At 34.3% G+C, this 16,943-nt stretch overlaps 1 protein-coding gene across 4 annotated transcripts; it reads left to right on the top strand.

Annotated features, from left to right (window-relative positions):
* The first annotated feature begins 11,038 nt into the window (after positions 1–11,038).
* On the top strand, positions 11,039–16,729 carry LOC126697883 (probable inactive receptor kinase At5g58300). Of its 4 annotated transcripts, XM_050395026.1 has the most exons (4): positions 11,039–11,336; positions 11,958–12,058; positions 13,330–14,699; positions 15,780–16,729. In XM_050395026.1, exons 3-4 carry the CDS (start codon positions 13,403–13,405, stop codon positions 16,394–16,396), a joined length of 1,914 nt encoding a protein of 637 aa, XP_050250983.1. In that variant the 5' UTR covers positions 11,039–11,336; positions 11,958–12,058; positions 13,330–13,402; the 3' UTR covers positions 16,397–16,729. The 4 variants fall into 4 exon arrangements, with proteins under 4 accessions (XP_050250983.1, XP_050250982.1, XP_050250985.1 ...); XM_050395025.1 differs by lacking the exons at positions 11,039–11,336; positions 11,958–12,058 and adding an exon at positions 12,542–12,745; XM_050395027.1 differs by lacking the exons at positions 11,039–11,336; positions 11,958–12,058 and adding an exon at positions 13,053–13,240.
* The last annotated feature ends 214 nt before the right edge of the window (positions 16,730–16,943 follow it).

Genomic DNA, 16,943 nt, shown 5'->3' with positions numbered 1-16,943 from the left:
TTCAAGTTTTTTTTTTTTTTTGGAATTCTTCTCTGCAAGCTTATAGAATTGACTTTTAGGAATAATAGCAGCTAGAGGAGAAGGTGATGTCGGAAAGTACTGTTACTCCAAATAAATTATCTTGGTAATAGGCCATGATAATCCTTCTTCTCCTCCCAAGAAATGGTTTATATCTCAATTTTGGACTAGTTACTAGCAATATGTCTAGAGACATGGAATTTCACAACTGCTGAGGTGTAAAATTGTTATTGTAAATAAAAATGTGATATCAGTGTTGGGCTCAAATGAGAACTAGTTAAAACTTGCTAAATCTATTGATAAGAAAAATATTGTAAAAAATGTTGTTTGTACCATTACTTAGTTACTAGTCCAACTTTTTGGAGATGTTCGGAGGAGCTGTTGAAGATAAGGTATTGAACATGTTGAACCACTTTTAACAATCACTTGCTTCATGGTCTGAAATGGTTTTACACTTGCAGTGATTTAAGTCATCTTCATTAATAGGCTATCATAAACTGCTGACCATGTTCTTCCCAGTTGTGCGTAGTTATTCAGCCTCTTCGGTCATAAATGCAAGGAAAGAGGAAGTCTTTTATTTTAGTCTCTCTTAGCCAGAAGAGGGTCTCTTACTATTTGATTGGTTGGAAAGGAAGTAGGTAAGGAAAGAAAGTAGCTCGCTCTCTCTCTCTCTCTCTCCCTCACCCCCCCCCCCCCCCCCCCCCCAAAAAAAAAAAAAAAATCCTTTGTACTTTACATTGGCAAGTGGGAGAAATGGTTATTCTCATGAAGTATATCTTTTGTTGATAAAGTTATTGTGAATGGGCCAATTTGCCCTTCCACAAATTTGTTTATTATTAATCTATTAATCTAGAGCGAAGGAGAGGTGTGACTGTCTATACTCCTTTCCCTAATATTCAATTGTTTATTGGAAAATGATCTTCTCCACTTGAAATGACATTGTAGTCTTTACACAGTTAGATCCAAAAAATAAAATTTTAATTAAAATAAATAAATTATTTCAATGTCAACTGAAATGGAGGGGATCATTATCATATTCCACGCCCCCCCCCCCCCCCATTTTTCTTATTTGAGTGAGTTTTAACGTTTAGAGTTATAAAAAGTAGGGAGAGTGAGTAAACTGTTATGAGTTACTAGTTATACTAACAACGAATTAAGGATAAAAGAATGAAGCTAATTGCCTTTTGTCAAAATGGTGGACCTAAAAAGGGGATACAAACCCACATAAGGGGTGCCATCATATGCTATAATCGAACACCAACAAAGCAACAACAATTGGCTTCATACTACTTGTGTCTTGCTATAAATATGGTAACAAGAGCTCCACATCACACAAACAAACTTGTTCAGATTTGGATTTAACATGAGAAGGAATTGTTAGAAATGATAAAAACATATTTCAAACATCATGAGAAAATAGAAAGAAAAAAAAATCATATATATATAGAGAGAGAGAGAGAGAGAGAAACAAAATGGAAGAGAGAAAAAGAAATATAACTCTAATATCAGGTAGAATAGAAAATAGAAGAGAGAAAGAATTAATGTGTTCAGCCTGACGATTTATATCAAAAGCCAAAAACACTTGATGGATATCCTTACTATATTTTACAATGATTCATAATAGGCTTTTTATATTAGACTAACTAGAGTTATAAGACTTGGAATTTAAGTAGGATTAGGATTTCTTACTGACTTAACTAGAATTGTGCCTTAATATCTTTAAGAAGAACAAAGACTAACCCTACCATAATTGCATAGCTCATCTCATTGCACCGCTTAGTATTAAGATTTTCTCTATTTGACATAAATCTATTTCATGGTTTAAATTAAATTTTACAAATTTAAAGATATATCTATTATCACATCATTTAAAATTTCAAATGACACCACTCTATACATCATCAAATCCATTAAACAAAATCTTGACTGTGAAATGTACTCTCTTCATTTCAACTCCAATTCACGAGAAATGAAGATGATGTTGTTCTCTTTTTTTGATAAACTTCAATCTATCAGAAAAGAACTGAGGTACAAGGGGATATCTTTCCTTACAAACAACATTTTGTCTACTTTTCTTTTCTTTTCTTTTTTTTCTTTTGTGCACAGTGCACTCTGCCCCACGAAGGCAAGTAGGCAACTATAATAAGAGATATTAAGACAGAGCATCGAACTGATGTATTGAAGAAGCATGCATAGCCAAAAAAAAAAAAAAAAAATTGATCTACCTTGTTACTATGAAGATTGAAATTAGAGACAAAAAAATTATTTACGTATGCATAGCCAAACAATGGGCAATGATTCTATTACATTTCTTATTCACAATAGCTATCTCTCTACATCTGATATGCCTCTGGTACTCCCAAGCTTCCAGAAATATATATATATATATATATATATGGATCCAGCTAGCATGGAGTACATCATCTTGTATTGCAAATATCACCAATGTAAAGGTTTCCTTCAATAAATTCCTATACACCTATCTCAGATGAAGGATTGCAATCCTGTAAGCACTCCGACTGAGTTTAGCTTGAAGCTAAACAAAGATCATGAAGGGAAGAAGGTGGACTGTACACTTTACAAGCAAATTGTTGGCAGTTTGATGTATTTAACTGCAACAAGGCCAGACATAATGTATTCTGTGAGTTTAATAAGTAGATATATGGAGAATCCAACAAAAATGCATTTGTTAGCTGCCAAGAGAATCATTTGTTACTTGCAAGAAAGTGTCTTATGTGTGATCCTATTTTATAGGATTTGTGGTTAGTGCTAGGATGAAGTGTTCTGATGTAAAGCCTATTTATAGGCCCTTTTCTTTATCAATAAAATTCAAAGTTTTACCATTCCAACACGTCTCTTTTGTTTTTAACTTTGTAACAATGGTATCAGAGCGGTGAGAAAAGCAAGAGAGAAAGAGTACATTTGTTTTTAACAAATGTATTTCTGTTGGATTCTCCATATATCTACTTATTAAACTCACAGAATACATTATGTCTGGCCTTGTTGCAGTTAAATACATCAAACTGCCAATAATTTGCTTATAAAGTGTACTGTCCACCTTCTTCCCTTCATGATCTTTGTTTAGCTTCAAGCCAAACTCAGTTGGAGTGCTTACAGGATTGCAATCCTTCATTTGAAACCTGTCCAAAATGTCTTGCACATACTTCTTTTGAGAAATAAAGATCATGAAGGGAAGAAGGTGGACAGTACACTTTATAAGCAAATTGTTGGCAGTTTAATGTATTTAACTACGACAAGGCCAGACATAATGTATTCTGTGAGTTTAATAAGTAGATATATGGAGAATCCAATAGAAATACATTTGTTAGCTGCCAAGAGAATCCTTCGTTACTTGCAAGAAAGTGTCTTATGTGTGATCCTATTTTATAGGATTTGTGGTTAGTGCTAGGATGAAGTGTTCTGATGTAAAGCCTATTTATAGGCCCTTTTCTTTATCAATGAAATTCAGAGTTTTACCATTCCAACACGTCTCTTTTGTTTTTAATTTTGTAACAATGGTATTAGGGCGGTGAGAAAAGCAAGAAAGAAAAAGTTCCCAAACAGCATTGATGGCTTCAAATTCAAATTTTGTGCAGGCGGCGATCCCACGTTTTGATGGTCACTATGACCATTGGAGTATGCTAATGGAGAATCTTCTAAGGTCCAAAGAGTATTAGCCGATTGTTGAATCTAGAATTCAAGCACCAGCACCAAATACAGTCTTGTCAGATGCCCAGAAAACAGTGTTGGAATGGTAAAGCTCTGAATTTCATTGATAAAGAAAATGGCCTATAAATAGGCTTTACATCAGAACACTTCATCCTAGCACTAACCACAAATCCTATAAAATAGGATCACACATAAGATACTTTCTCAGCCACGAAATCAAATAACCAAATATCTAAAGACTCAAACAAACTACCAATGACTAGAACTTCCAATAAATATTAATAAATATAAAATAAAACATTTAAATCTTAACAATGAGAACACAATACATCTTCTCCAATATCACCAACTAGTCTCTACAAACACATAATTAAACCAAATATCAAAGAATAATAAAAGGTACAACTAAACCTAGTTTTAACAGGTATCTTGGCAAAACATGAGGTAACATATAAGATTATTATAGAGACAGGTTAGAATCATGGCTGAAGCCACCATTGATCATCATTGTGTTACACTTTTGAGTTCACTGGAATGCAGTGCAAGAAAGAGTAAAAACCCTGAGACATCTTCTCAAATTTCCAAATACATACATACACATCTATATGTAAGGCAAAACAACAAATGATACTCTAACAGGAAGCAAGACTTTTCCCAAGAATTAAAAGGGATATTTTGTCATAAAGTGGCATTTTCTTTTCCCAGGTTGTTCATTACAAAAGGCAAAAATTATTTGGAAGATGAATTTAATAAATGAAGAAAGAAAAGGAGATAAGTGATTTTTTCACTCCACCAATTATGGTACCAATAGTAACAAGCCAACATTCATTCTTCTTCATACCTCATAAGTTCACTAGCAAAAAGTGACAAAGATTCAAGAAAGAGAGGGTTGATGAGAGAACATAGTTTTATCTAGGCCTCTCCACCCACACTGTGAACCTTAATCTAAGCTACTTGGCCTGAGTATCGTTGCTGAAAGAGAACAAATTAATAAATACTTACTTCCTATCCAAGGCTAGTGGGAGACCATCATTTCCATCCCACAAAAAGAGCATCCACACATTGCGGGAAACTTCTTCGATGTGCAGAACCTAAATTCCCAAGTAGACAAGATGAATAAAGAAAACAATAGTGAAAAGAAAATTACATCAGTTGTTTAATACCTTGAAAGAATAAAATAGAGCAATCACTACACATCAATGTTGTCCATCGCAGTAACAAGAATTACCTTACATACAAGATCAAAACTCGTCTTAGGTGTGATATCTTTCAATGATTTCAAGCATGAAGTATTTCCTACAAAGCATAAGGTTGAAGTCTCAAATCAGTATTAGTAGTATTAATGATTGAATCCCATGCAATAAATTCAAAATTGGGAATATATGCATCATTGGTCCATTCAACTGCATCACAAAGAAGAAAGAACAATACAAGGGGAAAGAAAGAAAGAGGCTTTTTGGGGGGTGGGAGGGGCAATACATCTGCAAGATGCTTGAGGCACAAGCAAAGGAGAAAAGCTGGATGCATATGCAATGATTTGATGCCATTACTAAACAACTCAGAAAAGAATAAGCATAGTAGTAGTAGTAGTAGTAGTAATAATAATAATAACAGTAATCCACAACTTCTATAGAATGACAAAAGATCTCAAGTAAAATAGTAGCCCAAATTACCACAAAAATATGAGATAACAGTGATATGTACAAATAAAAAGAGACATTTAGTTCAGTAGTTGCACCATATCATACCTACATTAGATGGAAATGTAGGAAAGAAATTCCTCGTATGTGTCATATCGCCCATGTCAGATTGTTGAAGGCAAAATCCTTGATAAGATTGATAAGGATTAAAGTTGACAAAACTTGTTTAATTTCATTGAGTAAAGCAAATGAAGAGTGTCTTTTGTCAAAAGAAGCGCAAGGCTCCCCTTTGTACTCTTTAATCTGCAAAATAATTCATGCTGCCATATTAAATGAATACTAAAACCAAGATTAAGCACTACAATACGACATGCAGTGTAAGGACAAGAAAATCTTCAACTATGTCAGTGTTGAAAGATTTATGCATGCATTTTTACACCTGATTTGTGATTCTATAAAACCAATTATGAGAATGTGCATGTAAAATGTAAAAAAACACACACACACACAGAGAAAATATGATTCTATAAGATCAACAAAGCGAGAATATTCATTTGACAAAAAAATAAATAAATTCCAGAAACCATGAATTCTCAAAACAAAAAATGCTCAGAAAAAAAAAAGTACAACTTTGCATAAAAAGATTGATATTTAAGAAGCACCTTGACATTGTGGAGAACAATGTAGTCTTTGTATGACTTAACATGCGGAAGATCCTCCAACCTTGCAATGAATATATGCACAGAGAATTCTTTGTCCGTACAAGACTCATCCACAATCCTCAGTAATGAAAAATAATCTAAAATACCTATAAGATAATTTTTTTTTTATAAATAAGACTAAAAGCTTAAAAAAGAGGTAAAATTTTTCATATATATATATATATATATATCCAAAGGCTAAGAAAATGAAAGAATGTGTAAAATGAGAAAAGGAAAGAAAGAAAGTAGGCATCGCTTCCTCTGCTCTTTCTGGGAAAAGTGTATTCCCTAACAATTCCAACAAGGTTAAAGTTGAAGTTAATCCATATTAAGGCGTCTCTTATTGGTTTTACGGTTTGTGCTCATCTTGCCAAACTCTTTGTATTCAAAATGTCTTTTTTGTCTCTCTCTCTCTCTCTCTCTCTCTCTCTCTCTCTCTCTCTCTCTCTCTCTCTCTCTCTCTCTCTCTCTCTCTCTCTCTCTCTCTCTCTGAGTCTTTGACTGATGAGAAACTAGTGCAACTGATGGAGTAGGGTTTATGTTTATTTATTTATTTGATAAAGGGATTTTTTCTCTCTCTCTCTGATTCTCAATCACTGTCATTGACATACACAATAAAGAAGTAGTCACAATAACTATCAGTGATGAGAAGGAAGGATTGGTTTAGTACTGCTACAATGAAGAAGAGGAAGAGACACCACACTACCTCTATTAGTATTAACTAGCCTCTGAGCACGCGCTCACTTTTTTATTTTTCTTTAAAAAGTTAATTATTTGCATCTATTATAATTTGAGATTGCTACATTTTCCAATCACAAAAATACCTAGGAGTGTATGAGTGTTATGCGTTTTGGATAAAATAATTTTTTCATCATACCCTTAGGTATTTTTGTGATTGGAAAATGTAATAATCCCAAATTCTAATGGATGCAAATTATTAACTTTTTCTTATCTATTTTTTTTTTTTTTGAATGAAAATTATTCATTTTGGATTGTGAACTTCGTAATGACAGAAGAAGATATACCGGTCATAAAGTGTCACAATTATCATTTTTTTTTAAATGAGAGTTATCAATTTTCTTTAAAAAATCCTAAAAAGCAGTCACTTAGCCCTGAAAGGTACCTGGTATTACACATCCATAACCATAACAAAAATTTCAAAATGCTAAAGACTCCCATGATGTAAATGCAGAATTTTTTTAATTAAATTTTTTTAAATGGTAGCTATGTAATTATACTTAATCCTAAAAGATAGGCACTTAGTCCACATCCATAACTAAATTTTAGCATGCTTAAAAAAGCTATATAAAAAAAAAAATTAAAAACTAAGAAGGGCTATCAACGTTACCATTCCTTTAATTTAAAAATAAATAAATGTATTCTCTTTTTTTTTAAATAAATGTGCAATGAAAGGCACAACAAAGGACAATATTAATTTCATATGAAAGAGATGTGATTGAGTAAAATGAAGTTAAAGTGTAATAGTTTCAATTAACTGAAAACGTATGTTACACAAATTAATAAATATAGGCATAAATAGGTAGAATATTTACAAAAAATTTGTCTTTAATAACTACTTGATAGATTGACTATCACTTCGCTCATTCGAATTCATCCAATGTGCCTGCTATGCAATCTAACAAAATTGTTGATATGTCATCCTAAAAAAAATACAAAATAAATTAGAGAGCAAGGCTTAAATGTAAGAAAAACAATAGAAAAAAAAAATAATAGGAGGAAGAGAAAGCCCCACTTAGAACACATACACTAAAATAATGAGTCAAACCCTATAACCACAAAAAAAAAAAAAAAAAAAAAAAAAAGGACAAATCAATATATATCATTCCCATTCTTTAAAAAATACTCATTAATTAGAGAAAATATTAAACACCCATCAAACTAACCAAATAAAAATAAATAAAAAAGATAATGATATAAAGAGGATAATGATAATAAAGTATAGTCCTATTTTGTAGGCAGTATTTTACAAGAGAGTTGAAAGATTTTTTTTTTTTTTTTCCCTTTCAAACTCTAAATCACGATAAAATAATAAGGTTTTTTTTTTTTTTTTTTTCTAAACTCTAAGTCAGCATTCAACTGAATTTTTTTTTTTTTTTTTTAATATCAATTTGAGTTTTAAAAAACTGACAAAGTAAGAAATCTAACATAAACCAAATACAGAAAAACAAATACTAAATGGCAAACCCAAACTCCTAAAACTGTATTCCATTTACTTTGTTGCACTTCGGGCTCTTCTTTTAAGCAAATACTTCAGGCTGTTTTTACCTTATCTAGATTGATACCACTCCTAATAGGGGAATACATTTAAAGGATTAGTGCACTGAACATCAAACACATTACCCTTATCTTTCAAACCCAACTTATTACTTCATTCCAAATTATCAAATGGCATGTGTGTCTTTGAAGCAAGCACATTCCCATTATCAACTTTAGCACTTTCTAGTTCACTTGACTTCAAATTTGGATACACGTAGTCCACAGATAAAGCTTTTATCAATATCATGCAGTTAAAGAAACCAAATACAAATTAAATATATATAGGAAAGCAAATACTGAATGGCAACTCATAAAAGCAAACATAATACAGAAAACCCAACACACATGAGGCATTTTAAATAGAGGTTATGAAAGATACTTACATTTTTGCCATTGACTACACTTCAAGTCCAAAGTTAGAACAATCCATTGGAGTTAGAGGATAGAGCGCACAAAACTTGAAGTTTAACACCCCAATGCACCCTAGTGCACGTTCCTTGAAGTTTAGATACCAAAATCTTGAAAATAGACACACCAGTGCACATTCCTTGAAGAAATATGTGAAAGAAATTAAAGGTAAGGTTGAAATATACGGGCCATTTTACACAAATATTTTATTTGTTTCTAGAATATAAGAAGTTGTTCATGAATTAGAAAACCAAAATAGAAAAGACCAATGTACATTGACATACACATACCATTGAGCAAAAGCAAATTTGAGCAGAGCAAGTAGAAAAAATCATGAGAATGGTGAAAAGAAGATTAACACAGAATTGAAAGAATTGAAGAACTAAAAAAGAAACATTTTGAGTTTGAAAATCAATATGAGTGTACTGGGAGTGTGATCCTATTTTGTAGATAGTGTTTTATGTGGGAGTTATTGAAAACATTTTTACCAAGTTTTGTCTCTACTTAAACGTAGACTGTAGGAGTATTTTAGAACAAAAAAATCTGGATCAAACAAAGGAAGCCCCTTAAATAGTAGTATAGATTAATGAGAATAATTATTACTCCTACTCCTATCCTATGATCCTTCCTAGTTTTGTTTGAGAGACAACTTTGTTCTGTTTGACGAACCCCAACTAGATTTATGTGGGCCTCTGTTTCCTTACTTAATTGGGAGGGATTGGGCCCATATTGAATTTTGAGATTTCGGGGGCAGAAATATGGGCTTCTTGAGCTTTTTTTTAGTCTTTCGTTGGAGCCATGATCCCATGGGCCTGCTCTAAGGCTTTTTAACATTTGGATTGGAATTGGAAAAACAGCCCTCAACACCACTGTAAAATGTAATCACTAATCACACACACACTAATAAATAAATAAGCTGCACAAGTTACCATGATTATGAAGCCATGAACTGATGATGATGATGATTCATGAACCAACCACCTCTGCTTCTTAAACTCAGTTTCACTCTGCTCTGCACTCTGCCTCTGTTGCCATCTAATAGCATTAGCATACAAACCCAATTATATGGTAAGGAACCATCAACTATCTTTAACATTAACATTAATACGTACATCCTATGCTATTATTACTAGTAGTCTAGTGAGGAAAGGAAAGGCAGAAATATATCCAACAACCAACTACCTGCTTAAATTAATTGATAGAAGTAGACTCACCTTTTCCTTTGCCTCTAATATCTCCTTTGACCCCTCCACCCCATCTAGGTTTCAAAACGTGTTTCCCCTAATTTAATTTCGTACTTTGGAAATGACACCTACCTACACCAGACAACAACATAAACCATACAATACATAGTTTGGGTAATCTAACATTACAACATTTTTTCACTATTTTTTGGTTTCACATTATTGGAGCAATTTCACTTTTGCTCATGTCCGCTACCACTACTAATATTATTTTTATTATACGCGTTCAAAAATAAAAATTTAAAAAAAAAAAAAAAAAAAAACTACTGTGTGCTTATATACTAATTGCCGTGGTTTATGTATGTAAGTAGTTTATCACAAACCGACATATGCGAGACCTGGCCCTCCAATTTGAAACACAAATTGTACTCCAATAAGTCAATTACCAATCTATTAGGGCCTGAAATAGTTGGTAAAGGTAAATTACCCATGTGAGCCCAAAATTTGTCTTTATTAAAAACATAATTATAGTTTTTTTTTTCCCCTTTTTCGGTTGAGCATCAAGTCAAAACAATGAATTATGCGTAATAATTTTTCTCTGTTTTTACTTTTTAATCAACCTTCTTTTTTTTCAAAAGTTTCGGGAATATTTAACAAGAAATTGGCAAGACGAGGTATGGATTCAATAGCTCAAATGCACATGTTGTTGTACATGAACCACATTCCGTCTTTTGTCTATGAGAAAGTATCTTGTGCATCTAGCTTATGCATTCTCCCTCTCATAACATGTGAGTTCTATAATAATATAAATATTATATGTTGTGAGAAATATAGACATATTAAGAACACATAAGATAATTATTGTGTCTACAGGCAAGAAGGAGCACAAGCTATTTTAATTAACTTCCCAAATCAAATGAAATAATTACACTTTAAGAAGTACTGAATGAATATCAATAACGGTGAAAATGGGATAGTTCAACGGTAAAACTAAGAACTTGTACAAAAAAAAAAAACTGTCATCTCAAAGGCAACAGAGACTTAGCTAGCAGTAAGTGTTCTTTGTTGTTATTTGTACTCTGCTTCTCCTAACTCCAATATAATGCAGTCCATGCCCGCTTTCGTTTCTTCTTTTTCTTTCCTTTTGTTCTTCTATATAAGTTATCTAATCTACCTCAATATTTTCATTTTCAAAAACTAAGGCATTTAAATGATACAGCTCGTTAGTTGGGTAAAAAGAAGCTTTAAAGGCACATTTCCATGTTGCTTTTTGCCGACATTGTTGTTGAGAGAGGAAATTGTCTTTTCAGTTTTCCTTGAAGAGATTTTTGAGTGCCCTCTCTCTCTCTTTCACATTGACAGTGGCAGAAGCAACATACTTGTTCAGTAAGGAAGAGTAATGTTCAATCTCACACCTTCAACTGCATAAGTACTGATCAGTAAGTGACTAGTTTGAGGATAAATTTATATTTTTACATTCTAGTGTATTGGAATGTTTTTGAGTTACTCCTGGGGGAAGATCTGTTTTGTTTTTTGGGGGGAAAGATTGAAGCACAATAGAGATTACTCATTTTAATGGTAGAAAGTGAGTGAAATTCTTCGTCTCTTGTCTTGGCCACTTTGGTCTGGTAGATTGTCAATACTTTATAGTGTCACTCTACACAGAACATAACCACAAAGGAAATTGACTAGATAAAACGTGATACACATTTTCCCTTTTAGCAGTGTGCGATAAGCTTGTTGAATTGTCACAGCATGTTGTCTTCTTTTTTCCCCAATAATGTTGTCTTGGAGTTAGGAAATTATCGGTCAGCATGTTGGAACTAAAATTGGATGAAGACAGACACCTTTGTTTTCTTTTTCATTTTTTGCTTTTCTTGGGTTCTGTAGCGCATTCAGATTCTTATAATGTACTTGGAAAAAGAAAAATTGAGAGACCATGCATGCATATCGAAAGTTCCTAGTCTAAATTTGGTGGGTCATAATTTTCAATTATTAAGCACCAAAATCTCATTTTTATTGATCTTTTTTTCTTTTTCCTTCACTTGACGGATTTGCAGATATCTATGGCAATTACAGTGCCAGATCACAGGACTAAAATCTTCCTTCTCGTGAGTTTGTAAAAAAGTCATTGCTCTCACTTCTACGCGGTCTGGGAGAGGTGAGTCCCTCTCTCCTTAATTAGAGAACTTTATTTATAAAAAATTCATAATTGAATGGTTTGATAATTGAACTTGTGTCTTTTGTGCACACATCACCTTCAAGATTTAATTGCCTCACTGGTTTTCTTCTCATTCTATTAATGATCCAACTTCTAATGAATTGACCACTGCTTGTAATTCCTCAGCTTAACTCAATGCCCACATCTTCTAGTCAAGGAACTAACAATGGATTCTGTGTGATGAGTTAGTGACATAAATTTCATTTGAATGCTAGGAGACATTGCCTTCCCTTTTACAGAACAAAGAAGAATCACTATGCTTTTGCTTTTCCTTTATAATGACTCTTTTTTTTTTTCCCTTTTCTTGGATTCTTTATAAATCACTTTGCTTTTGTAAATTTGTATATGGATTACTTTTTTTAATTTTATTCAAAGCTTAGTGCTGAATACATGTTGGACTATTTTTTTTTTCTTTACAAAAAGGTGCACTTCGCTTTCCCAAAAATTAAAAATTTTGAGCTGGAAAGCCTTTGAAAGAGAATTTTTTCCCATAAAAAGAAGCTGTAGTAATGTTCTCTGTCAATGATTTTGCTGAGCGTCACTATAAGATCTTTACGGTTGAAAAGTTGTACATCCTGCCATTCCATCTGACAGTAGGGAGCAGCTTCTCAACTAGTTATTTATATGGTGAGCATGAGTATACTCGGTCATTTCAATGCTTTATTATGTTGTATGTTTGAATATGAATATTATTTTGTTCAAGATTAAAATTGTTGGTCTTCGCAGTTAAAGTAATGTTATCTGAATTCATCTGTAAACATCTGAATCCATTTTTCATTAATTTCTGAATTCTATTCTTTAAGACTCCAATTTGATGTGCTTGTACTCTATAAGAGGTTAAAAAAAGTACACTTATTTCCCTATCCATGACAGAATATGTCTTCTACCATCATGAAGGGTTCTTCACTGCTTTCTTTTGTTTTGTTCCATATAGTTTTAAGGGAAAAATTGATGTACCTTCTCCTCTTATCTACTGGATAGAAAAGAATTATGATTTCCATATGAAAGAGTGAATGGTGGTGTGCTTTATACCTGCTAGTTGCTACGCTTCTAAATTAAGGCGTCATTGGTGCTCGAGTGTTTCTCCAACAAACAAACCAAGAGTGGTTTCTTTTGATGCTTGTGAGGAAACTGTTTGAGAGTACTTTTCTATTAAGGTGGTTAATGATCCCCCCATCTAATTTTGTTAATGTTTTTCCTTGCTAAATCAGGAGAACATCAAGGAAATCTGAGTTCAGAGTCAGAAACGCATGATTTCTTCATTTTCAATCTGAAGAAGTACCCATGAAGCCTCATTCCTTGATTCTCATGCTTATGATCTTTCTGTTCATACTTCCTATCTTTCCCCTTATTGTTGCTGACCTGAAATCTGATACACAAGCCCTCCTTGATTTTGCTGCTGCAATTCCACATGCTCGAAAACTCAATTGGAATTCTTCTACTCCAGTTTGCAGCTCTTGGGTTGGTGTAACTTGCAATTTAAATGGCTCCAGAGTGATTGCCATCCATATTCCAGCAGTTGGACTCCGTGGCTCCATCCCAGCCCATAGCATAGGGAGGCTAGATGCTCTTAAGGTCTTGAGCCTGCGATCTAACTACCTAAATGGAAATCTTCCTCCTGATATCACCTCCATTTCTTCCCTCCAAAGCTTATACCTCCAACACAACAATTTCTCCGGTCAGTTTCCTGCCTCTCTCTCCACTAAACTCAATGCACTGGATATCTCCTTTAACTCCTTCTCAGGTAGTATTCCACTCACATTTCAGAATCTGACACGACTCACAGTGCTAAACCTTCAAAACAACTCTATTTCTGGAGCCATCCCTAGACTGAACCTCCCAAAGCTCAAGCTTCTGAACGTGAGCTATAACAATTTAAATGGCTCCATTCCGTTTTCCCTCCAAAACTTTCCATCCTCTTCATTTGAGGGAAATTCCCTACTATGTGGCCCCCCTCTCAAGCATTGCTCCACAATCTCCCCGTCACCTTCACCTTCACCTTCACCTTCTTACTTGCCACCCTCATCAACAATCTCCCAAAACCAAAAGTCCATTCCCAACAAGAAATTTGGCCTTGGTTCTATCATTGTCATGGCTGTTGGGGGCTCTGCAATGCTTTTTCTACTAGTTCTAATGATCTTCATATGTTGTCTGAAAAGGACAGATGATGACGGCAAAGGTGTGTTAAAAGGGAAGGCCTCTCGTGGTGGGAGGAATGAGAAGCCTAAGGATTTTGGGAGTGGAGTGCAGGAAGCTGAGAAGAACAAACTGTTCTTCTTTGAGGGATGCTCTTATAACTTTGATCTTGAGGATTTATTGAGGGCTTCAGCTGAAGTACTTGGGAAGGGAAGTTATGGAACAGCTTATAAAGCTGTTTTGGATGAGGGAACTGTAGTGGTAGTGAAAAGGTTGAAGGAAGTTGTGGTTGGAAAGAAAGAGTTTGAACAACAGATGGAATTTTTAGGGAGGGTCGGACAGCACCCAAATGTTGTTCCACTCCGTGCATATTACTTTTCCAAGGATGAGAAGCTTTTGGTTTACAACTACATGCCTGCCGGCAGCTTGTTTATGCTCTTGCATGGTATGCTTAATCTTAACCCTGATTCTTATTTAGTTTCATTTGATCTGACTGCTGCCCTTCTGCAATTCTTTTCCACCAATTCTGCAACCGAAAATGTAGCAAAAACTTTTTGCACAGAGGGAACTAGTCTAGAATTTATTGATGGCCTCCAACAAAATGAATACTAACCACAATTTTACAAAATAAAAATGAAAAACCTCTAACTTTTAATTTCTCAACATCAAAAGAAATATCAGACTTTCAGAAAGGCATCTTTTCAAGGGCCTATCCTATAGAAATAAACAATTGGGATCTTGGGTTTCTGAGAGTTGAGAGTTGAGAGTTAACACTTGGAGGAGCCTCTTTGGGAGGGCTTAATAACATGTTGGAACACCACCTTAACTAAAATGTTTTCCCTTGAGTCTAACAATGTTATATTGAAGTGGGACTCAACCATTTAACCAATTGCATCACTCACACATGAAATATCTAACAAAAACCTTTTCTATGTTTATAGTAAGAACCAAAAAGATATGCACTTCAATTAGCAAATTAGTACATGAATTTTTGATGAGTGAAGATTAATAAATAAAAAAATTTATGCTCATATGAATCATAGGCTTTGGTGAGAAATTTATATCACCGCACAACAATGCCAGCATCCATTTCAAAGTCTCTAGTATCAGAAAGTGCCAAAATTTAAGTTGCTCAAAGTTAGCAACAGAGCTGAAAACTATTTAGTCCTTCTAGAAGAAATTCCCTATCATTCTCTTAGTGAAATTGACTTAAAGTTAGTATAGAAACTTGGCTAAAATATTGACAGACATTCATACCTTATCAGGGATAGGATCACCCCAGATCAAATATTGACGTTGTTGTAGACGGCATGCTTTGTTTTGTTGTAATCTGCTCATATGCAATGGAAATGTGCATTGGTATAAAATCAAACTTGCATTTGGCCTAGGCTGAACACATGAAACAGTCAGTCACATGTATTTTTGAGTACCATCATTCGTAATGGTAATAATGATATTAATACTATCACTGCCCCACTCTGAAACTCTTACTATATGTTTCCGTACATAAACATAAATAAAATAGGAAATAGGGGTTCAGGAAGGACTCCGCTGGATTGGGATTCAAGAGTGAAGATTTCCCTTGGAACCGCCAGGGGAATTGCACACATTCATTCGGAGGGTGGTGCCAAGTGTAGCCATGGCAACATCAAGTCCTCCAATGTCCTACTCACCAATGACCTGGATGGGTGCATCTCCGATGTTGGGTTGACTCCACTGATGAACTTCCCTGCAACCTTGTCTCGAACCACCGGATATCGAGCTCCAGAGGTGGCCGAAACTCGTAAAATAACACAGAAGTCTGATGTATACAGCTTTGGAGTTGTCCTTCTTGAAATGCTGACAGGCAAAGTCCCACACCAATATCCAGGAGGGAACCAGCATGATGTGGTGGTTGATCTCCCGAGATGGGTGAAGTCTGTTGTCCGTGAGGAATGGACAGCTGAGGTTTTTGACGTGGAGCTGCTGAGATACCAAAATGTTGAAGAGGAGATGGTGCAGATGCTTCAGATTGCATTAGCATGTGTCACAAAACTGCCTGACATGCGACCCCAAATGGTTCAAGTTGTGAAAATGATGGAGGAAATCAAGGACAAGAACCGCATGTCTTCTGAATCTGAGTCTACTGTGCAAACCCCATGAACACACAAGTGGTTTGGTACTATGTTATGAGGAACTGATAAGAATCCACTTTTCTGCTACCGATGAATTAGACTTTACTAGAATCTATTTTCATCTAATATGGAAGGCAATTATGCCAAATTGCCAAAAGGCCTCTACTACTACTAGTAAGGACAAGGCTTTCCTGCTCTTGTGCATTTATGTTAGCACATATGAATTATGATGGGACCCTGATATAACTTTCTATTCTAGATCTTGAATATTATTTGTACTAATTTATTAGAACAAGAGTCAAGACTCGAAGAGGTCTCTTTTCCTGATTTTTCAGAAATAAAAATGTTCTATTTTGTGGGAGATCATGTGTGTGAGTGAAACTTGAGGGTTGAGGTGCAGCTGCTGCAGTAATAAGCCATTGCCAATAATCTGAGCAACTAGTTTAGTTTGTTTCAGATTTAATGCGTAAGTCATAACTACTTGCCTTCCAGTTCAGTCCTTTAGAAATGATATATAAATTTGCAAACATAATAATTGTTGCAATTTATCATTACATTTGCAAAGCAAGGTTAAC

Source organism: Quercus robur, chromosome 8 (assembly GCF_932294415.1).
Source record: "Quercus robur chromosome 8, dhQueRobu3.1, whole genome shotgun sequence".
Lineage (NCBI taxonomy): Eukaryota > Viridiplantae > Streptophyta > Magnoliopsida > Fagales > Fagaceae > Quercus > Quercus robur.
This window is presented reverse-complemented; position numbering and strand designations above follow the sequence as displayed.

Excerpts from the sequence above, each read along its gene's own strand:
- LOC126697883 (XM_050395026.1), top strand. The coding sequence starts at position 13,403 with ATGAAGCCTCATTCCTTGATTCTCATGCTTATGATCTTTCTGTTCATA. Across the intron at positions 14,700-15,779 it reads CTTGTTTATGCTCTTGCATG|GAAATAGGGGTTCAGGAAGG; the intron begins GTATGCTTAATC and ends TAAATAAAATAG.